General features: G+C 57.0%; 1 protein-coding gene and 1 long non-coding RNA gene across 3 annotated transcripts in view; one reads left to right on the top strand and one right to left on the bottom strand.

Annotated features, from left to right (window-relative positions):
- Nucleotides 1-3,312: 3,312 nt before the first annotated feature.
- Nucleotides 3,313-5,898, top strand: LOC148107601 (uncharacterized). Its single transcript, XR_015722153.1, has 2 exons — nt 3,313-3,382; nt 5,690-5,898. It is a non-coding gene; the product is annotated as an uncharacterized LOC148107601 (long non-coding RNA).
- IGDCC3 (immunoglobulin superfamily DCC subclass member 3) overlaps nt 5,878-14,687 on the bottom strand; it is a 38,451-nt gene continuing 29,641 nt past the window's right edge. Inside the window, exons 2-13 of one of the 2 annotated variants that reach the window (XM_045810740.2) lie at nt 13,262-13,406; nt 12,829-12,959; nt 12,261-12,398; nt 10,829-10,987; nt 9,565-9,730; nt 9,001-9,248; nt 8,651-8,815; nt 8,176-8,367; nt 7,916-8,020; nt 7,258-7,396; nt 6,905-7,115; nt 5,878-6,662 (exon numbers count right to left, since the gene is read on the bottom strand). In XM_045810740.2, coding sequence (XP_045666696.2) covers nt 6,438-6,662; nt 6,905-7,115; nt 7,258-7,396; nt 7,916-8,020; nt 8,176-8,367; nt 8,651-8,815; nt 9,001-9,248; nt 9,565-9,730; nt 10,829-10,987; nt 12,261-12,398; nt 12,829-12,959; nt 13,262-13,406 — 2,024 coding nt within the window. In that variant the 3' untranslated portion in view covers nt 5,878-6,437. The remainder of the gene's footprint in view (nt 6,663-6,904; nt 7,116-7,257; nt 7,397-7,915; nt 8,021-8,175; nt 8,368-8,650; nt 8,816-9,000; nt 9,249-9,564; nt 9,731-10,828; nt 10,988-12,260; nt 12,399-12,828; nt 12,960-13,261; nt 13,407-14,687) is intronic. The other variant, XM_045810742.2, reaches the window with a different exon arrangement.

The following is a 14,687-nucleotide window of genomic DNA, read 5'->3' as shown; positions in this document are numbered from 1 at the left end:
ATCAGAGATACGACTTGCGAATATTTTCTCCCATCCTGTGCTTGTCTTGATGGTGTCATTTGAAGCATAAAGTTTTAAATTTTGATGATGTTCAATGTATCTATTTTTTCCTTTCTTGATTGTACCTGCAGCGTTATGTCAATTTTTGCCAAATCCAAGGTTACAAATACATCTATGTTTTCTTCTATGTGTTAGCTTTTACATTTAGGTTTTTGCTCCATTTTAATTATTTTTTTAAAGATTTTTTTATTCATTTATTCGACAGAGATAGAGATAGCCAGCGAGAGAGGGAACACAAGCAGGGGGAGTGGGAGAGGAAGAAGCAGGCTCACAGCGGAGGAGCCTGATGTGGGGCTCGATCCCACAACGCCGGGATCACGCCCTGAGCAGAAGGCAGACACTTAACGCTGTGCCACCCAGGTGCCCCCCATTTTAATTATTTTTACACGGTGTGAGGAAAGGGTCCAGGCTCATTCTTTTCACGTGAATCTCCACTTGTCCCAGTGCCATTTGTTGAAAAGTTTCTTCTTCCCGCTGAATAGTTTTGACATCCTTGCCAAAAATCAATTTATATGCTAGGGTTTATTCCTGGACTGTCAGTTCTATCCCGTGGGTCTATATGTCTGTCCTTATGTTAGTACCCCACTGTATTCATTACTGTAGCTTTGTAGTAAGCTTTAAAATCAGGAGGTGAGTCTTCCAACTCTGTTCTTCTTTGTCCCTTGTGTTTTCATATGAATTTTAGGTTTAGCTTATCAGTTTCTGTAAAGAAGCCAGCTGAGTCAACAACCCTTTGAAGTAGGAGCATATTATCCCAATTTTACAGATTGAGAAAACTGAGGCCTAAAGAAGTGAGGTCAACTGCACATGGTCACATGACTAGGAAATGGCTGAGCCAAGATTCAGACCATATCAGTCAGATGCCACCTGGGCCAGACCACCACCTCAGCTCCAGGGGATGCCATGCTTCGCACTAGGAGGCAGAGCTCATCATTCTCAACAACAGAGCAGGAGCCCTGGGCTCGCTCCCAGGTGGCAAAGGCTGAAGTTTCTGGCCAGTGAGCCACCAGCTGGAGTTAGAGAAGCTGCTCTGTAATGCGGCCCCCGAGCAGAGCATGGATGAGCAATCACTCCTTCTCCTGGGGCTCCTGTCTTCCTACCCTAGCCTCAGCCCCAGGAACTGGGGGCTTAGTCACAGCAGAGATGACCCCAAGCTTCCAGGCACCAAACGCCCCTGTTGTTTAACCCGAGGTGGTACCATACTAGTCAGGGGTTGGACCAAAGAGTTTGTAGCTTCCCGACAGTGTCCCCAGCATTCCAGTTAGATGTCCTGTTCCCGCGTGCCTTCCCTCAACAGTTCCCGAGTGGGTCCTAGGGATACGCATTCTATCGTGGGGGGCCAGGTAATGAGGCAAGGAAGTAAATGGAGGGACCTGCGCAGCTCAGGGTGTGGTAGGCATTCAGGGGAGAGGGAGTCTTTTGCTGTGGGCATTTTGGAGTGATGGCCAGGGCTAGACCCTGCACTGTGGCAGTGGGCACATGGCACAGGGTGACCATCTGTGTCCTTGGGAGAGTCAAGTACAGGGTACATCCCTGTTGAGCCCAAGGAGCAAGGTCTTTCCCTCCCTGGTCAACCTGGCTCCCTTGGGCCTTCTCTCTACCTCTCCTCTCCTCCCCCCTTTCCTGCCCCAGGTGGCCTCAAGAGGGCTGGGGAAGCAGTAGAGATCCCAAATCACCCTATAAACCTCTTTGTGAGAGGGGCCTAGATCTCCCCCTCTGTGACCTTGGCCCGAACCATCTTTGGATGTTTCCACTCCTTCATTTCCTGTTTCCAATCCAGATCCCCCTTTCCCCATCCTGAGCAAGGTGACTCCCTCCCCCACCACCCTTCTTCTCCCTCTCCGTTCCTTCTAGACTCTGGAGCACAGTCCAGGTTTGAGGGTCTGACTGGGTTGAGTGGAAAGGGCTCCAGGCGGGGTGTGGCCATCCCGGGTGCCAGCCCTGGCCCTGCCTCTAACTTCCCTGTCCCCTTGAGCAACTCCTGCCCCACATCTGTCTCATGAGAGAGACCATGGTCCCTGCCAGCACTGGCTTTCTAGGCTCTACCAACCCAGGCTGGTGGGGCTCTCAGGCCTGCACCAGCCTCCTTGGCCCCCTCACCCCTCACTGCAGAAGGAGAGGGAGCAGGCAGCGGTGTTCACAGAGGACTGTTCCCCCTCCTGTGGCCTCAGGGCTGAACACCAGGATCCCTCTTCACTGATAATAGGGATGTGACCCATAAACAGGGCTTGTGTAGGAGTCGGGAGCACCCCCATCCTCCAGCAGCCCCTTCTGGCTGGGTCCTCTTGCTCACCCAGCCCCCAGCTCCCACGTGTTTTTCATCTATCCCCCTAAGTAGTCCTGTGATAGTTTTAGAATGTGTCCATAACGTTGACTCTACTCTCATCAAAAAAGTGGAATCTACTTCCCTTCCCCTGGAATAGGGGGTGACTTGCTTCTAATGAATGGAACGTGGCAGAAGTGACACCACACAATGTCTGAGGTTAGATTCGACGTGATGATGCTGTTTCAGCCAGGCTCTCTCTAGTCCCCTCTCCCTGGATCCCAGCCACCATACTTTGAGGAAGCCCAGGCCACTTGGAGAGGTCATGTGCAGGTGTGGGGGCCGACAGCCAGCATCAGCCAGCAGACATGAGAGCCAGCAAGCCTTCAGATGATTCCAGCCCCAGGCTTCAAGCCACCCCCGCCAATGCCCAGTAAAGCAGACAACTGTCCTGCTGAGCAGCCCCAGACTGCAAATGTCTGACCAAAATAAATGTTAGATTAAGTCACTAAGTTGTGGGGTGGCCTGTGACCGAGCATTAGACAATTGGAGCAGGTTGCAAGCCCAGGCTATGGCTGCTTTCTGCCCAAAGACTGTGGGGGCGGGGTGCGGTGTCTTCAGCCTGAGGCCACTGGACTATTTGAGATCAGGAACCAGATTCGAGCCAGGCACCCTCCACCACCTCCCTCCCAGGTTTGACGCCTATTTCTGCTAATCTTCCTAATTGGAACCCTGCTTCCCTTAACCTTAGCTTGGTCCGGCCTTGTTAGAACAGGCCCTGCCTGTATTTGCATGTAATTTGTGTGCAATTTACATACATCTACATGGGTCATAAGAGGTGGTTTCTAAATGTTTCCGGATGCCTCCCTGGGGACGGTACTAGCTTCTTGGACTCCTGGGGGGGGGGGGGGGGACAGGAACATGGGATTCACCTGGTCTACTCCCATCCCCTGCAGGACCTGCTTGACCAGATGGCAAGCCCACCACCTTCCCAGGCAGCCCTCTGATGGCGGGTGTCGTTGAAGAAGTCCTGCCCTGCAAAGTTCCATGTAAAGAAAGGTGAGGTATTATGTTGATATTTGGGCTTGGCTGTTTTCTGGGAAAATCAGGGCAAGTCAACCACTTCCCCCAGAGACTCGGGACAGGTACTGTGGTGGCCTCAGCCTGCTTTTTCTCAGTTCAGCGTCCACGCACCATCACTGTTTCTGGCCTGACCTGCAGGCCTCTTCCAGAAGTGCCAGGCTAGGGGCTTTCAAATGTTTTTAGGAGCAGAACCGTTTTCTCTCTCATGACCCTGAGGTCATGACCTGAGCCGAAATCAAGAGTTGGACGCTTAACTGACTGAGCCACCCCAGTGCCCCCAGATCCCTGTTTTCAAATAAAATCCCATGAAGAGCCCAACATATAAGACAGATAAAAGTGGAACTGCTCTCGTTGAGTGTGGGCAGGGAGAGTGGAATTCCCCTGCAGAGAGGTTCACCCCCCATACCCCTTGCCACAGCTGGAAAAGCCCAGCTTGCAAACAACTGTCCTGGTTTGCTCCTTGCAAAATGTACACCTCTGGGTACGGAGCCCAGCCCTCTAGACCAGCAGAGCTTCCCAGGGTGAGCCTGGACTCTATTTCCACAGTAGAGGCAACACTGACATTCTAAGCAGTTGCGTTGCACCATTGCCTTTTACTGGGCTTGAGGCCCACTGAGACCTCCAGATCTTTGTCAGCACAACCACCTTTAAGCCACATCTCTCTTGGCCTATCCTGAGCTTTGGCAGCTCCAGACACCTGGCTTCAGGAGGGACTGAGGAGTGGCAGGGAGTAATGGAGAGGCCTGGCCATGAGTTATGGCTGATGCCCTGGAAAGTCACTCAGCCAGGTCCCATTCCTCAACTGGAGACTGGAGACGAAAATAGTCCTTCCTGGTAGACAATGCATGAAAAGTACCTGGCTTAGTATGGGAGGGACTGGTCTCAGATTCCTCACTGCCAGCTAAGGAGGTACAGAGCAGTGGTCGGAATACAGACCCTGGCACCTGGTGGCCTGGTCTGGACACAAACTCTGGTCCTGCCATAACTGGCTGTGTGAGTGTTTAGACATTTCCGTCTTCTCTTATCCTTTCTCAGTTTCATCGTCTATAAAATGAGGTGATGATAATGAGACTGTCTACCTCCCAGAAAGGTGGCAGGGACCCAGGGAACCTTCCTCTGTGTGGGGGCCCAGGATGCATGGTGCCTGTAAGTGGTACACAGGGGGCTGCCGTTACTTTGGGCTCTGACCCTGTGAGGGTCAGCCTGGGCCCACCACTCCCACCCCTGCCCAAGATCTGACACAGCCACCAAAAAACTCAAGGTTCACTTTGGCAATGGACTTTTATTCAGTCAAAATGAGTGTGACAAAAGTCAGGTCAAGTCAGGCCAGGTGGCTACTCCTTATCCCACTCCTACCCCAGACCACTCTTCCCGTGGGAGAGCGGTTTCCAGGATGAGGGGGCTGCCGAGGGGCCACTGCAGGGACAGAGGCGGGACTGTGTGGGAGTTGTGAGGGCCTCTGGCACAGGTCCAGCATTTGGGGGAAGGGGCAGACTGCCCTTTCCCAAGTCCACATGGACACGACTCCAGTCTTCTAGGAAAACACCACAAATTCTACCTTCAGCTAATTAACTAAACTTTAGGGGGGGTTCCCTAGAGGGTTGGGGGTCAGGGACTTTATGGTCTAATCTCATACTTAAGGAATACACTTATCTTGTTTTTCCTTTAAAAAAAAGTTTTCCTTCTATTTAAAAAAATGAGTTAACCAAAAATAGGTCTTTGTTTCCTTGGTTTTTTTTCTTCCTACTTTAAGTATTTCAAAAAACACCACAACAGAAAAGAAAAAACAAGAAATCACAAGAACATAAATCTTTAAACACACCTTGTATAAAAATATCTTCCAGCCACATCTGCTGACAGTGGTCGTCCCACTGTCCAGGGTTGGGTCCGGCCGGCTGTGTCCCATGGGGTACAGGGCCGGGCCCCGTCTGCCAGGGAACCTCCCGACCGAACTCACGCGCACAGCGGTCACACACACAGTACATTCCAGGCGCCAGCCTGCTCCAGGGGCTCTGGGTCTGGGCAGGAGTGGAGGCAGGCTTCAGGGCCACAGCCCACCCTCCTCAGGCCCGGGTGGGGAGCGGGTCGTCGGGATCCCAGTCAGGGATCAGTTGGCTGAGAGGGTCGGCACTGGCGTGGGCGACGACACACTGGCGCAGCGGCGGCGTGCTGGAAGCTGGCTGGTTTGGAGCGATGTGTACTTCAGGGAACACAGTTTCCTCTCATTTTTGGCTTTTTTTTTTTTCACATTTTCTTTGACTAATTCCGTCTTTATTTCTGTAGGTCCTGAGAGGCCCACCGTGGGTGACTTAGCCTCTGGCCTCCTCTCTAAGGGCAGGATAGAAGGGCTGCGCGGGCAGGAAGAGGAGCCAGGAGGGTCCAGTGACAGAACACAGGCCCGGAGAGCCGGCGAGCCTTGAGGTAGATGTTTTCTTTCACACCTGGAAATGGGGAAGTGCCTTTTTTTTTTCCTTTTTTTTTTTTTTTTTAAACTCTGGACAATAATATGGGGAGGGAGAGAGGGTGCCCCTACAGGGGCTTGAGGTAGGAGTGCATTTGGGGCTCTGTGGGGTGGGGGTGCTGAGGCCACGGCCCAACTCCCCCAAGAACATTCATTCCGGCTGAGGTAGGTACTGAGAGCCAAATAGCAAAAATCCATCCTGAGAAAACAAGGTTGGTGGAGGGTGACAGTGTCAGGGGCCCAGCCACGGCAGGGGCGTATTTTTGGAGTCTAATTCACCTTCCTCTCCTTTTTTCTTTTTTTAAAGGAAAACATTAGTTCAGTTCCAAGTCATGTGGATACCAGGCAGAGGTGAGGGGGGACATCAGTCCAAGGGACAGTTTCCTGCAGGAACCCCTCCAGGTCCTAGGGGGGGTCCCTGCTGAGGCTACTTTAGGTCTTGACCACCTGAGGGTCAGTCAGGACAGAAATGCTGGGAAACCCCCATCCAAGTCCCACATGACAGGAGAAATCTTGCCTTTGACCTGAGAATGGGGGGTTTGCCCCCCTCCGGAGCCTGCCAGACACTGGCTACTGTCCCAAGCGAGCTGGCTGGGCAGCTGGTGCCGTGGGAGGCCGGATGGCCTGTCCTTTGCTGAGGAGGCCAGGGCCTACGTCCTGGGGTGGCAGGGCGGCCACAGGGCCTGCGCTGGGGGCCTTGGCTTCTGACATCATCTCCTCCAGAAGGCTGAATCCCTCGAGCGGCAGCATGGAGAACTGGGTCTCCTCACACAGGGCAGGGTCCCCCGGATCCTGCTGGGGAAAGGGCCAGTCACACTGGCGTCAGCATGAGGGTCAGGCCCTGGACCCAATCCCACTCAGGACTCCGGGCCACCCTGCCTGATTCAGGCGCTCAGAGAGCAGCATCGACCATAGTTCTGTGCCTGGAGCTTGGTGAAGGCTGATGACCCAGGCTTGCGAGCAAGGTGAAGGGAGGGCAGGACCGGGAGGTGGTCTGAGCCAGAAGCAGGAGGCTTGCTCGAGGTGGGGGCACTCACCATGGGTCTGAGGTCAGGTCTGGGGTCTGGCCGCCCCGCTGCCCCAGCTGGGGGGAACAGCTGTTCCAGTTCTTTCATTTCCACACGCTGCTTATCTCGGCCCCGCTCTCCCCGTCCTGCCCCATTCAGTGCCAGGATGCTAGGATCCCTTGGGCTCCGGGGGCCCTGAGGAGGGGAGAGCTGGTTTTCTACATCCTTACACAAGAGGACCCTGAGGGGTGAGCCAAGAATTAGGGGGAGGGCTTGGGGGAGGGGAGCAAAAACAGAAGGCTGGACACAGTGAGCCCCCACTCTGCTTTCCCCTGCAGCAACGCCTTCTCCAGGCTACTCCCACCCTCCTGCCCTGGACCTACCTGCCCCTTTGGCCGAACAGGAGGAAGAGGACGCAGAAGATGATGCAGGTGACCCCGATGTGGATGCCAATGACGATGCCTGTGGTGGACGTCTGGTTGGCGGACTCCTCCTTCCGGCAGTCACACGGTGGGCTCAGGGCTAGGGGCAGGGGCAGGTTGGGAGCGGTGGCTCTCCCGGCCCGAAGCCCCTTTGGACACCCAGCCTCTGGGGGCTGATCCCGCCTCCATGTCTACATCCCCTTTGCCTTTGGGACCCCAGCCCCACTTTTTGTGGTTCTTTTTACCAGTTACCGAGTGCTAACTTTGTGCCCGATATTGGGAATAACACTTTTACACAGACCATTTCATCCTTACCACGGCTTTATAAAATAGGTATTATCCCTGTTTTATAGAGAAAACGGGCTCAGAGAGGTTAAGTAACTTGCCCACGGTCACACAGCTAGAATGTCATACCGCCGAACTTCAAACTCAGATCTAGGCCTATGCTCTCAAGCCCAGGGTGAGCCGCCCCCTCATGTCACATGGTTGAAGAACGGACAGGTGCTGGGCCCAGGAGGCCCCACATGTGCTGTGATGTTCTCCTACCTTCCCTGTGTCCCTGCCCCCCCCCCAGCGCCTGGCCTCCATATCTGAGTCCAGCAACCCCTCCCCAGCCTACCTGTCCTCTCCGACACCCCCCTCAGAGACACGAAGCGGACCGTGGCATTGCCCTCCCCGTGCTGGTTGTAGGCGAGCAGTTTCACCTCGTACACTGCTGCGGGCTCTGAGGGAAAGGCAGTGCTGTGCTGAGTGATCTCCCAGCCCCCACCAGCAGCTCTGCTGCAGCCGGGGAACAGAGGGGACCCCTGCGCCCCACCGCCCGGCGCCAGGCACCCCACCCCTGCCCAGCTCCCCACACGCAGTCCGTGTCCGCCTCACCGAGCTGGCTGAGGTTGTAGGAGGAGACAGTGGCGGGCAGCAGGATGGGGCCAGTGAAGGAGGCCCTGCTCGCTGGGCGGTAGAACAGCTTGAAGCCGCCCTCGTGCTGGGCCAACCGGGGCCAGAGCTCCCACCGCAGCTGCAGGGAGGAGCTGCCCAGGACCCGCACCGACAACGGGGGCGGGGCGGGAGCTGCGGGCAGAGGAGGCCGAGATGTGAGGGGGTCGGCCACCTTCCACCCGGACCCCGAGCCCCAGGAGCCCGGCGGCTCTCTGGCCTCTGACCCAGGGCCTCTGTTTGCTCAAAGACACCTTTACGTGAATTGGAAAAAGGACGCCCCTTTCTCCAAGTAGACCCAGACCCCACTCAGCCTCGGGGCCGGGCGCCCGCTGGGGGAGTGTGGTGAGCAAGCATGCGCACTCTTGGGCTCGGATTCCTGGCCTATGTGGTCGTACGCTCCGCAGCCAGGCCTCACCTTCGCCCAGGGTGCTGGTCAGCACGGGGGCAGAGGCTGAGCTGGCCCCCCTCGGGGTGTAGGCCTTGACGTAGAAGCTGTAGGCCGTGGAGGGTTCAAGGTCGCTCACCAGGTGCTGAAAGGTGCTCTTGCTGACCGCCTCCTGGTACTCCAGCTCCGGAGGGTCTGGGGAGGCGAAGGGTAGGCCAGGGCAACGCAAGGGGCACGGGGGCGTCCTACCAGCACTGATGAAATGAGAGCATCCAGGGTGCAGGGGGCACGAGGGAGGAAAGGGGCTGGGTCAGGACACCAGGTTTGAAAGGGGTGATAAACAGTGAATAAAAAGATGGGGCTACGGCGCCCCCGCTCACCAGCAGCCTTCCTGATATGCAGGACGTAGCCAATAATCTCCTTGGTGTTGACCAGGGGTTCGTCCCAGGACACGCGGACTGCAGTGGACGACACGGAGACCGCCTGCACGTTGAGGGGGGGCCCAGGCAGCCCCTCAGCCCATAGCACGGTCAGCCTGGCACTGGCCTGGGAGGAGCCAGCACTGTTCTCGGCTACACACTGGTAGATGGCCTCGTCCTCAGGGCCGATTCCAGAAATTGTCAGGGTGCTGCAGGGGTGGGGGAGAGAGCGTCAGATCCCCTCCTCCTCCCAGAGTATCCCTGAAATTTGGTCAGATCATCGCATTTGAGAGATGGAGAAACAGCCCCTCCAGAAGACAAATGACTTGTCTGGGGTCCCTCAGTAAGTCCGCGGCAGGCCTGGAACTCAACCCCAAGCCTCCGGGTCCAACTTAGTGCTCTTTCCTGGCAGAAGGGGCACAGCCCGTGCAGGCCGTTCGTCCCGGCCCCTCACCCCACATGTCCCCTCACCCCGCATCTCCCTCCCCCGCCCCGGTCTCACCCCAGCACACACCCTACACATGCCTGTTGTTATTCCTGAGCCTGACGTGGCCTCCCGGCCCCAGCACCTGTCCGTTCTTCAACCATGTGACATGAGGGGGCGGCTCACCCTGGGCTTGGCAGGTGAACATGGCTGTGGTCCCTGCTGGCCTGGAGATGGACTGGGGGTGCTGGACAAACTCGGCTGGGGCTGCGGTGGGGGGCAGAGAGAAGCACGAGGAGCCATGAGGGGTGGGGGGACAAGACAGCTGTGAGTGAAGGGCTGGGGTGGGTATGGGGACAGGGAGAACTCACATGTCTGCCCCTTGGAGAATCCTCCAGGTGGGGCCCACCCTCCACCCTAACCTGGGCTTCAGGAGAGGACAGCAGGCCCCACCTCACTGGCCCCAGAGAGCCAGACCCGGGAGAGGACTCCATTTTAATGACTATTTAAAAGACTGACATTTGTATCTGAAAGCAATCAAGCTGAGCTCCCTGTTCAGGAAATTGTTAAATAAATAAATGTGCTAATAGGTTTGGCCGCACCTCCAAGGAGGTAATGACGGGAGACGGATGAGCCCTCAGTACCAGCTCCCCTCGCCCCTACATTCAGTTCCCCCTCCTCCACTCCCAGGCCTCCAGCTTGCATTAACACCCGAGAAATGAAATGCTCCATCACTTTCATTTGGACAGATGAACGGCACACGGAACACTAAACAAACAGGCGTTTACGTTCCTAATTCCCTTAGCTCCCCCCCTGCCCCAGCTCTCTGGGAGGGAACCACCCCAGAAAGCCCCTGAGAAGGGGATCCCAGCCCAGTTCATGTGGACAGTTGAGCCCCCCGTGCAGGAGGATGGACAGAAGGACGCGGTCAGCCGCAGAGGCTAACCCCCCCCTTGCCCCCGCCCCCATCCCGCACATTGGAGACCAGCTGTGCGCGTTGGCGTGGCAGGAGCTGAGGTGTGAGTGTGAGAATGACAAACACCTGAGAGCGTGCAGGCAGGTGTGAGCGTGCAAGTGCCACATGCGTGTGAAGGAAAAACGGCACGTGGGGAAGAGGGACACGTGTGAAGAGCACAGGGTTGTGGGAAGCAGCGGGGATTGTAAAATGGGAATGACTGGGGGTGGGGGGAGGGATGGCAAGGGCACCCATAACAAGAATGCGTTCCCCTTCTCAGCACTGCCTTCCTGGGGGCAGGCGCCAGGGTTAGGAGGAGTCCAGGGCCCTGAGCTTGGGCCAGGGTTGGCGATGAAGCAAGGAAGGAATGGGGCAGGAGGAGAGGGCGGTAGGGCTGGGGAGCTCCATACCTTGCACCACCAGCCGGCCCTGCGCTGTTCTCCTCACCCGGGTGCCCGGCTTATTGGCCGCGCAGACATAGACGCCGGAGTGCTGGACCGTCACGTCTGAGATGATAAGATTTCCGGTGCCCAGCACCTGGATGCCCTCCACCCCAATGGGGCGGCCATCTGAGGAGGGAGGGAGGGAGGGGGGAAGAGTGGAAGAGGGCAAGTGAGGAATGGTTCATATGGTTTGACATTCCACCAGTGTTCCAGGGAACCTCAGTCTCACTCTGCAGCTTTCCTCCCAAGCACCAGGGCATTGTGGAAGAAGCAGGAGCGGCACTGAAAACTTGCCTAGCAGCAGAGACCTGGGCTCTAATGCTAGCATTTTCACCGATTCACTGGCGACCTTCAAGTCCCTTCCCCTCAGGAAAGTTAAGAGGCATTTCCCAGCCTGGTTTGTCTCTCTTGAAAAATGTTCCATGCTCGAATTTTCATTCCACTTGTGGACTGTCACCTTGCCCTTTAATATAAAGGCTCTGAGAAGTCCCGCAGCAAAAGGACCTGGTTAAATCTGTTTCCCAAAGTTGTTAGACGTTAGGCCACCAAGCCATTCTTTCCTCCCTGCAGATCACGCTTTGGGAAATGTTGGACCAGATGGTCCTTGCAGTGCCTATGGGCTCCTCCTAATGGTGAGGCCACTCTTTCCAGCCTCTCCCAGGGACTGGGCCCTCCCCCCACCCCAGGATCAGATTAGCACAGTCAGAATGCAAGGAGACAGCTCCCCATTCAGTCGCTGAAGTGGTGAAATCTACTCCATTATCCTGCCTGCTGCCCCCTCCTTCCCCGATCACTCAGCTGCTACAATGTGGCACAGTCTCCTTGTGAATGCGACCCCACCCCATCCCCTCCACACTCTCCTTCCCCTAGTGACCTTTCCGCTCAGACAATGTGGGCCCATCTGCACCCTTTCATTTCTCTCCTTCAGCTGCCTAGGGATTTAGGCTGGGGATTTAGGGGGCCAGGCTAGAGACTGGGGGGCCCAGAGACAGGGTGTGACAACTGGCTGAGATTTTGAGGGGTTTGGAGTTGCACTGCTGGGAAGCATAGCCAGGGTGTAGAGGGCAGGGACAGGCAGGAGGGAAAAGAACCTGGGAGAAGGAGAGCCGCTGAGGGGTTCTGGAGAGCCTGATGCCAGCAAGGCAGGACTGCCCAGACTGGATGAGGTAACCCAGGGAGCTAAGCCATCCGTGCAGGGGGAGGGAGAATGTAGTGGGCAGGCCGACCTCCCCAGTCCTGCCAAGCTAGGGAAACTTACCCCCTCCGTAAGGCCCCAGAGTGTACAGACCCCCATGGAGAACAAACAGGATTCAAAGTCCCCCACAGCTGGGTGATGAGACTGCCCTCCCAGGGGGTGGGACAGGGGTGGGAGAGGCAGGGGCTGTAGGATGAGGCTCACCCAGGCGGCTCCAGGACACAATGGGGCGCGGGTTGCCCGTGGCGACACACTCAAGCACAGCAGTCTGGTGCACCGTCAGGGTGAGGTTCTCAGGCCCCACGAGAATCATTGGCTCCTTGTAGGCCCCCGAGCCCGAGCCTGGGAGGAAGAGGCCATGTGTTTTCACTTCAGCTGTGACCCTTCCCACCTCATCCCACCCACAACCCAGGACACGGGGAGTGGGGAACAAGATCCAGCCCAGAAACCAGGTCCTGTGGGGCAGAGAGGAGAGGCTAGGGGCCCCAGGGCCTCACACACCTCCACCCCCTGCTCCCTCTTGCAGGGCCCTCTAGCAGTGGGAGCGCCCGGGGCTAAGCAGACGACGGGCTGCCCGGGTTGAGCTGTGCCAGAGAGCGGCCGCATGCCTCCTGAACCCTCCCCGCCAGGCGCACAGAGCCGTGAGCTTCGGAAGTGCCCTACGCGCACTCGGCTGACAAGTCTCCAGGGCTCAGCTGGACAGAGATTGATCTGAGGGTGAGAAGTCAGGGGGCTGTTAGGGGCAGCACTAGTCAGAGCAAAAGACCCTCACCTGACACGGTGAGCCTGGCCCCGTGGCTGACCCGGACACTGGCGACATTCGAGGCCACGCAGTGGAAGACGCCGCTGTCCTCAGCCCGAAGTCCTGTGATCTGCAGGACCCCTTTGGGCAGCAGCGTGTACCTGTTTTGGGGGGAGGCACAGTTGGCCACCAGCACAACCACAGGCACCATCGGCCACAGGGACACTGACATCACAGGCACGGCGCTGTCCCAAAGTCACCGTGGTCGACGCAGACACACACTGGGACTCTCGCCATTCCAGCCTTGACCGCAGTCACACACAGTCCTCACGGATAAATCACCAGCATCAAATCTGGGGCCTGCCAGCTGCACGGATCCTTAATCTCAACACAGCTGGAGAAGCACCACCCCGAGGCGGCCCGCCTCTCCGTCTTCCCTCCAGCCTTCCCAAGCATGGCTCACCTCTCGTTGTCTGTGTCAATGGGGACTCTGTTCTTCTCCCATGTGATCAGGGGTTTGGGAAGCCCATGGATTTGGCACTGGAAGCGGGCCACACCGCCCTCCTCTCCCACGGTGGCCTGGGGATGCACGTGGAAGTCCGACATGGCTGGTGAAAAATAGGGATGTGTGTAGGGAAGAGGCACGCTGCTGAGGTGTGAGGGGCGGAGGAGGGGTGAGGTGTCACAGTCCCATGTCCTGGAGCCCCAGACCTCTCCCGCCACAGGGGCTGGGAGTTTTCCTGGAGCTGGCAGACACAGGGCAAAGTCTTGGGGGGACACATCATCACCGATGCCGCCTGCCACCATAACAAACATCTCCCCCTAAGGGGTGGCATAGGGCTGGGACATGCCGAGAGAAGCCTGGGGAAAGTCTGGACAAGCCTCTGACAAGGAGGTCTTGGGCTGGTGATCCACAAAGACCAGTCAGAGACGGCGCTGTTCCCACGTCCTGCTCCCCGCTGTTTCAGCTCCTTTCAGATGTATTTTTATGAACTCTCCCTAAGATATTGAAGGCCTCAGTATTCTGCTGCCTGGTTTACAGAATAGGGAACGGAGGTCCAGAGAGGGGAAGCAGTTCGTCCAGTGGTGCCCAGCAGAGACACCAATCATTAGACCCTGCTTACCAGTGCCCAGCGGCCTTTATTTTATTTTTTTGCCTTTCCTCTGCACCCCCATCCCCACCTCTCCTGCAGCGTCTCAATGCACCCCAAGAGGGTGGTATATCCATCCAAGGTGACAAGCCTCTCAGAAGACTGTCAGACCTACAATCTACATTTCAATGTGTCATAAATATTCAGGGACCCCCTCCCCACCTTTTGGGGATCTGAACTGCTTGAACTCTGGTCTGACGAGGCCGGGCCAGAGGGGCTATGGTGCACCCCCACACACACCCCGTTTTAGGCTGGTTAAGTGTCCCCACCCACCCTCCTTCCCACCGATCCCCAACCCTCCCTGTGAGCCCCGGGAAGGCGCCCCTCCCACGCGGGTTCCCAGCTTCTGCACTGGGGCTGCGATTTCATTAAAATCCACTTTGCTTCAAGTGCGGGAAGGCGGCTCGCCATCTGTCCAGGCAGGCAGCCCCTCCCCTGCCGTACTCCATCAACTGGGACAGTTGTCCCCTCCCCGGAGGAGCCCTCCCCCCACAGCAGCATGGGCACCGGAGCTTGTCCCGGCTCCTGCCCCTGGCTCCCTGGTGTGGGTGGGCACACCCCACCCAGGCCCCTCAATCCCCCCGCTTGTTCCGGACTCCAGGGCAGCCCCAGAAGGCCGAGCCTTTGTGCCTTCTTCTCGGAGCCTCTGGGGGCTGACTCTTGCAGCGCACTCTCCAGCTCATTTGCATGTGGTTCATTAAATATAAACATGCATAAAAATCCCCCGCCCTGCCTCCT

The sequence above is a fragment of the Ursus americanus genome, chromosome 28, assembly GCF_024610735.1.
Source record: "Ursus americanus isolate L20-20 chromosome 28, mUrsAme1.1.p, whole genome shotgun sequence".
NCBI classification, from domain to species: domain Eukaryota; kingdom Metazoa; phylum Chordata; class Mammalia; order Carnivora; family Ursidae; genus Ursus; species Ursus americanus.
This window is presented reverse-complemented; position numbering and strand designations above follow the sequence as displayed.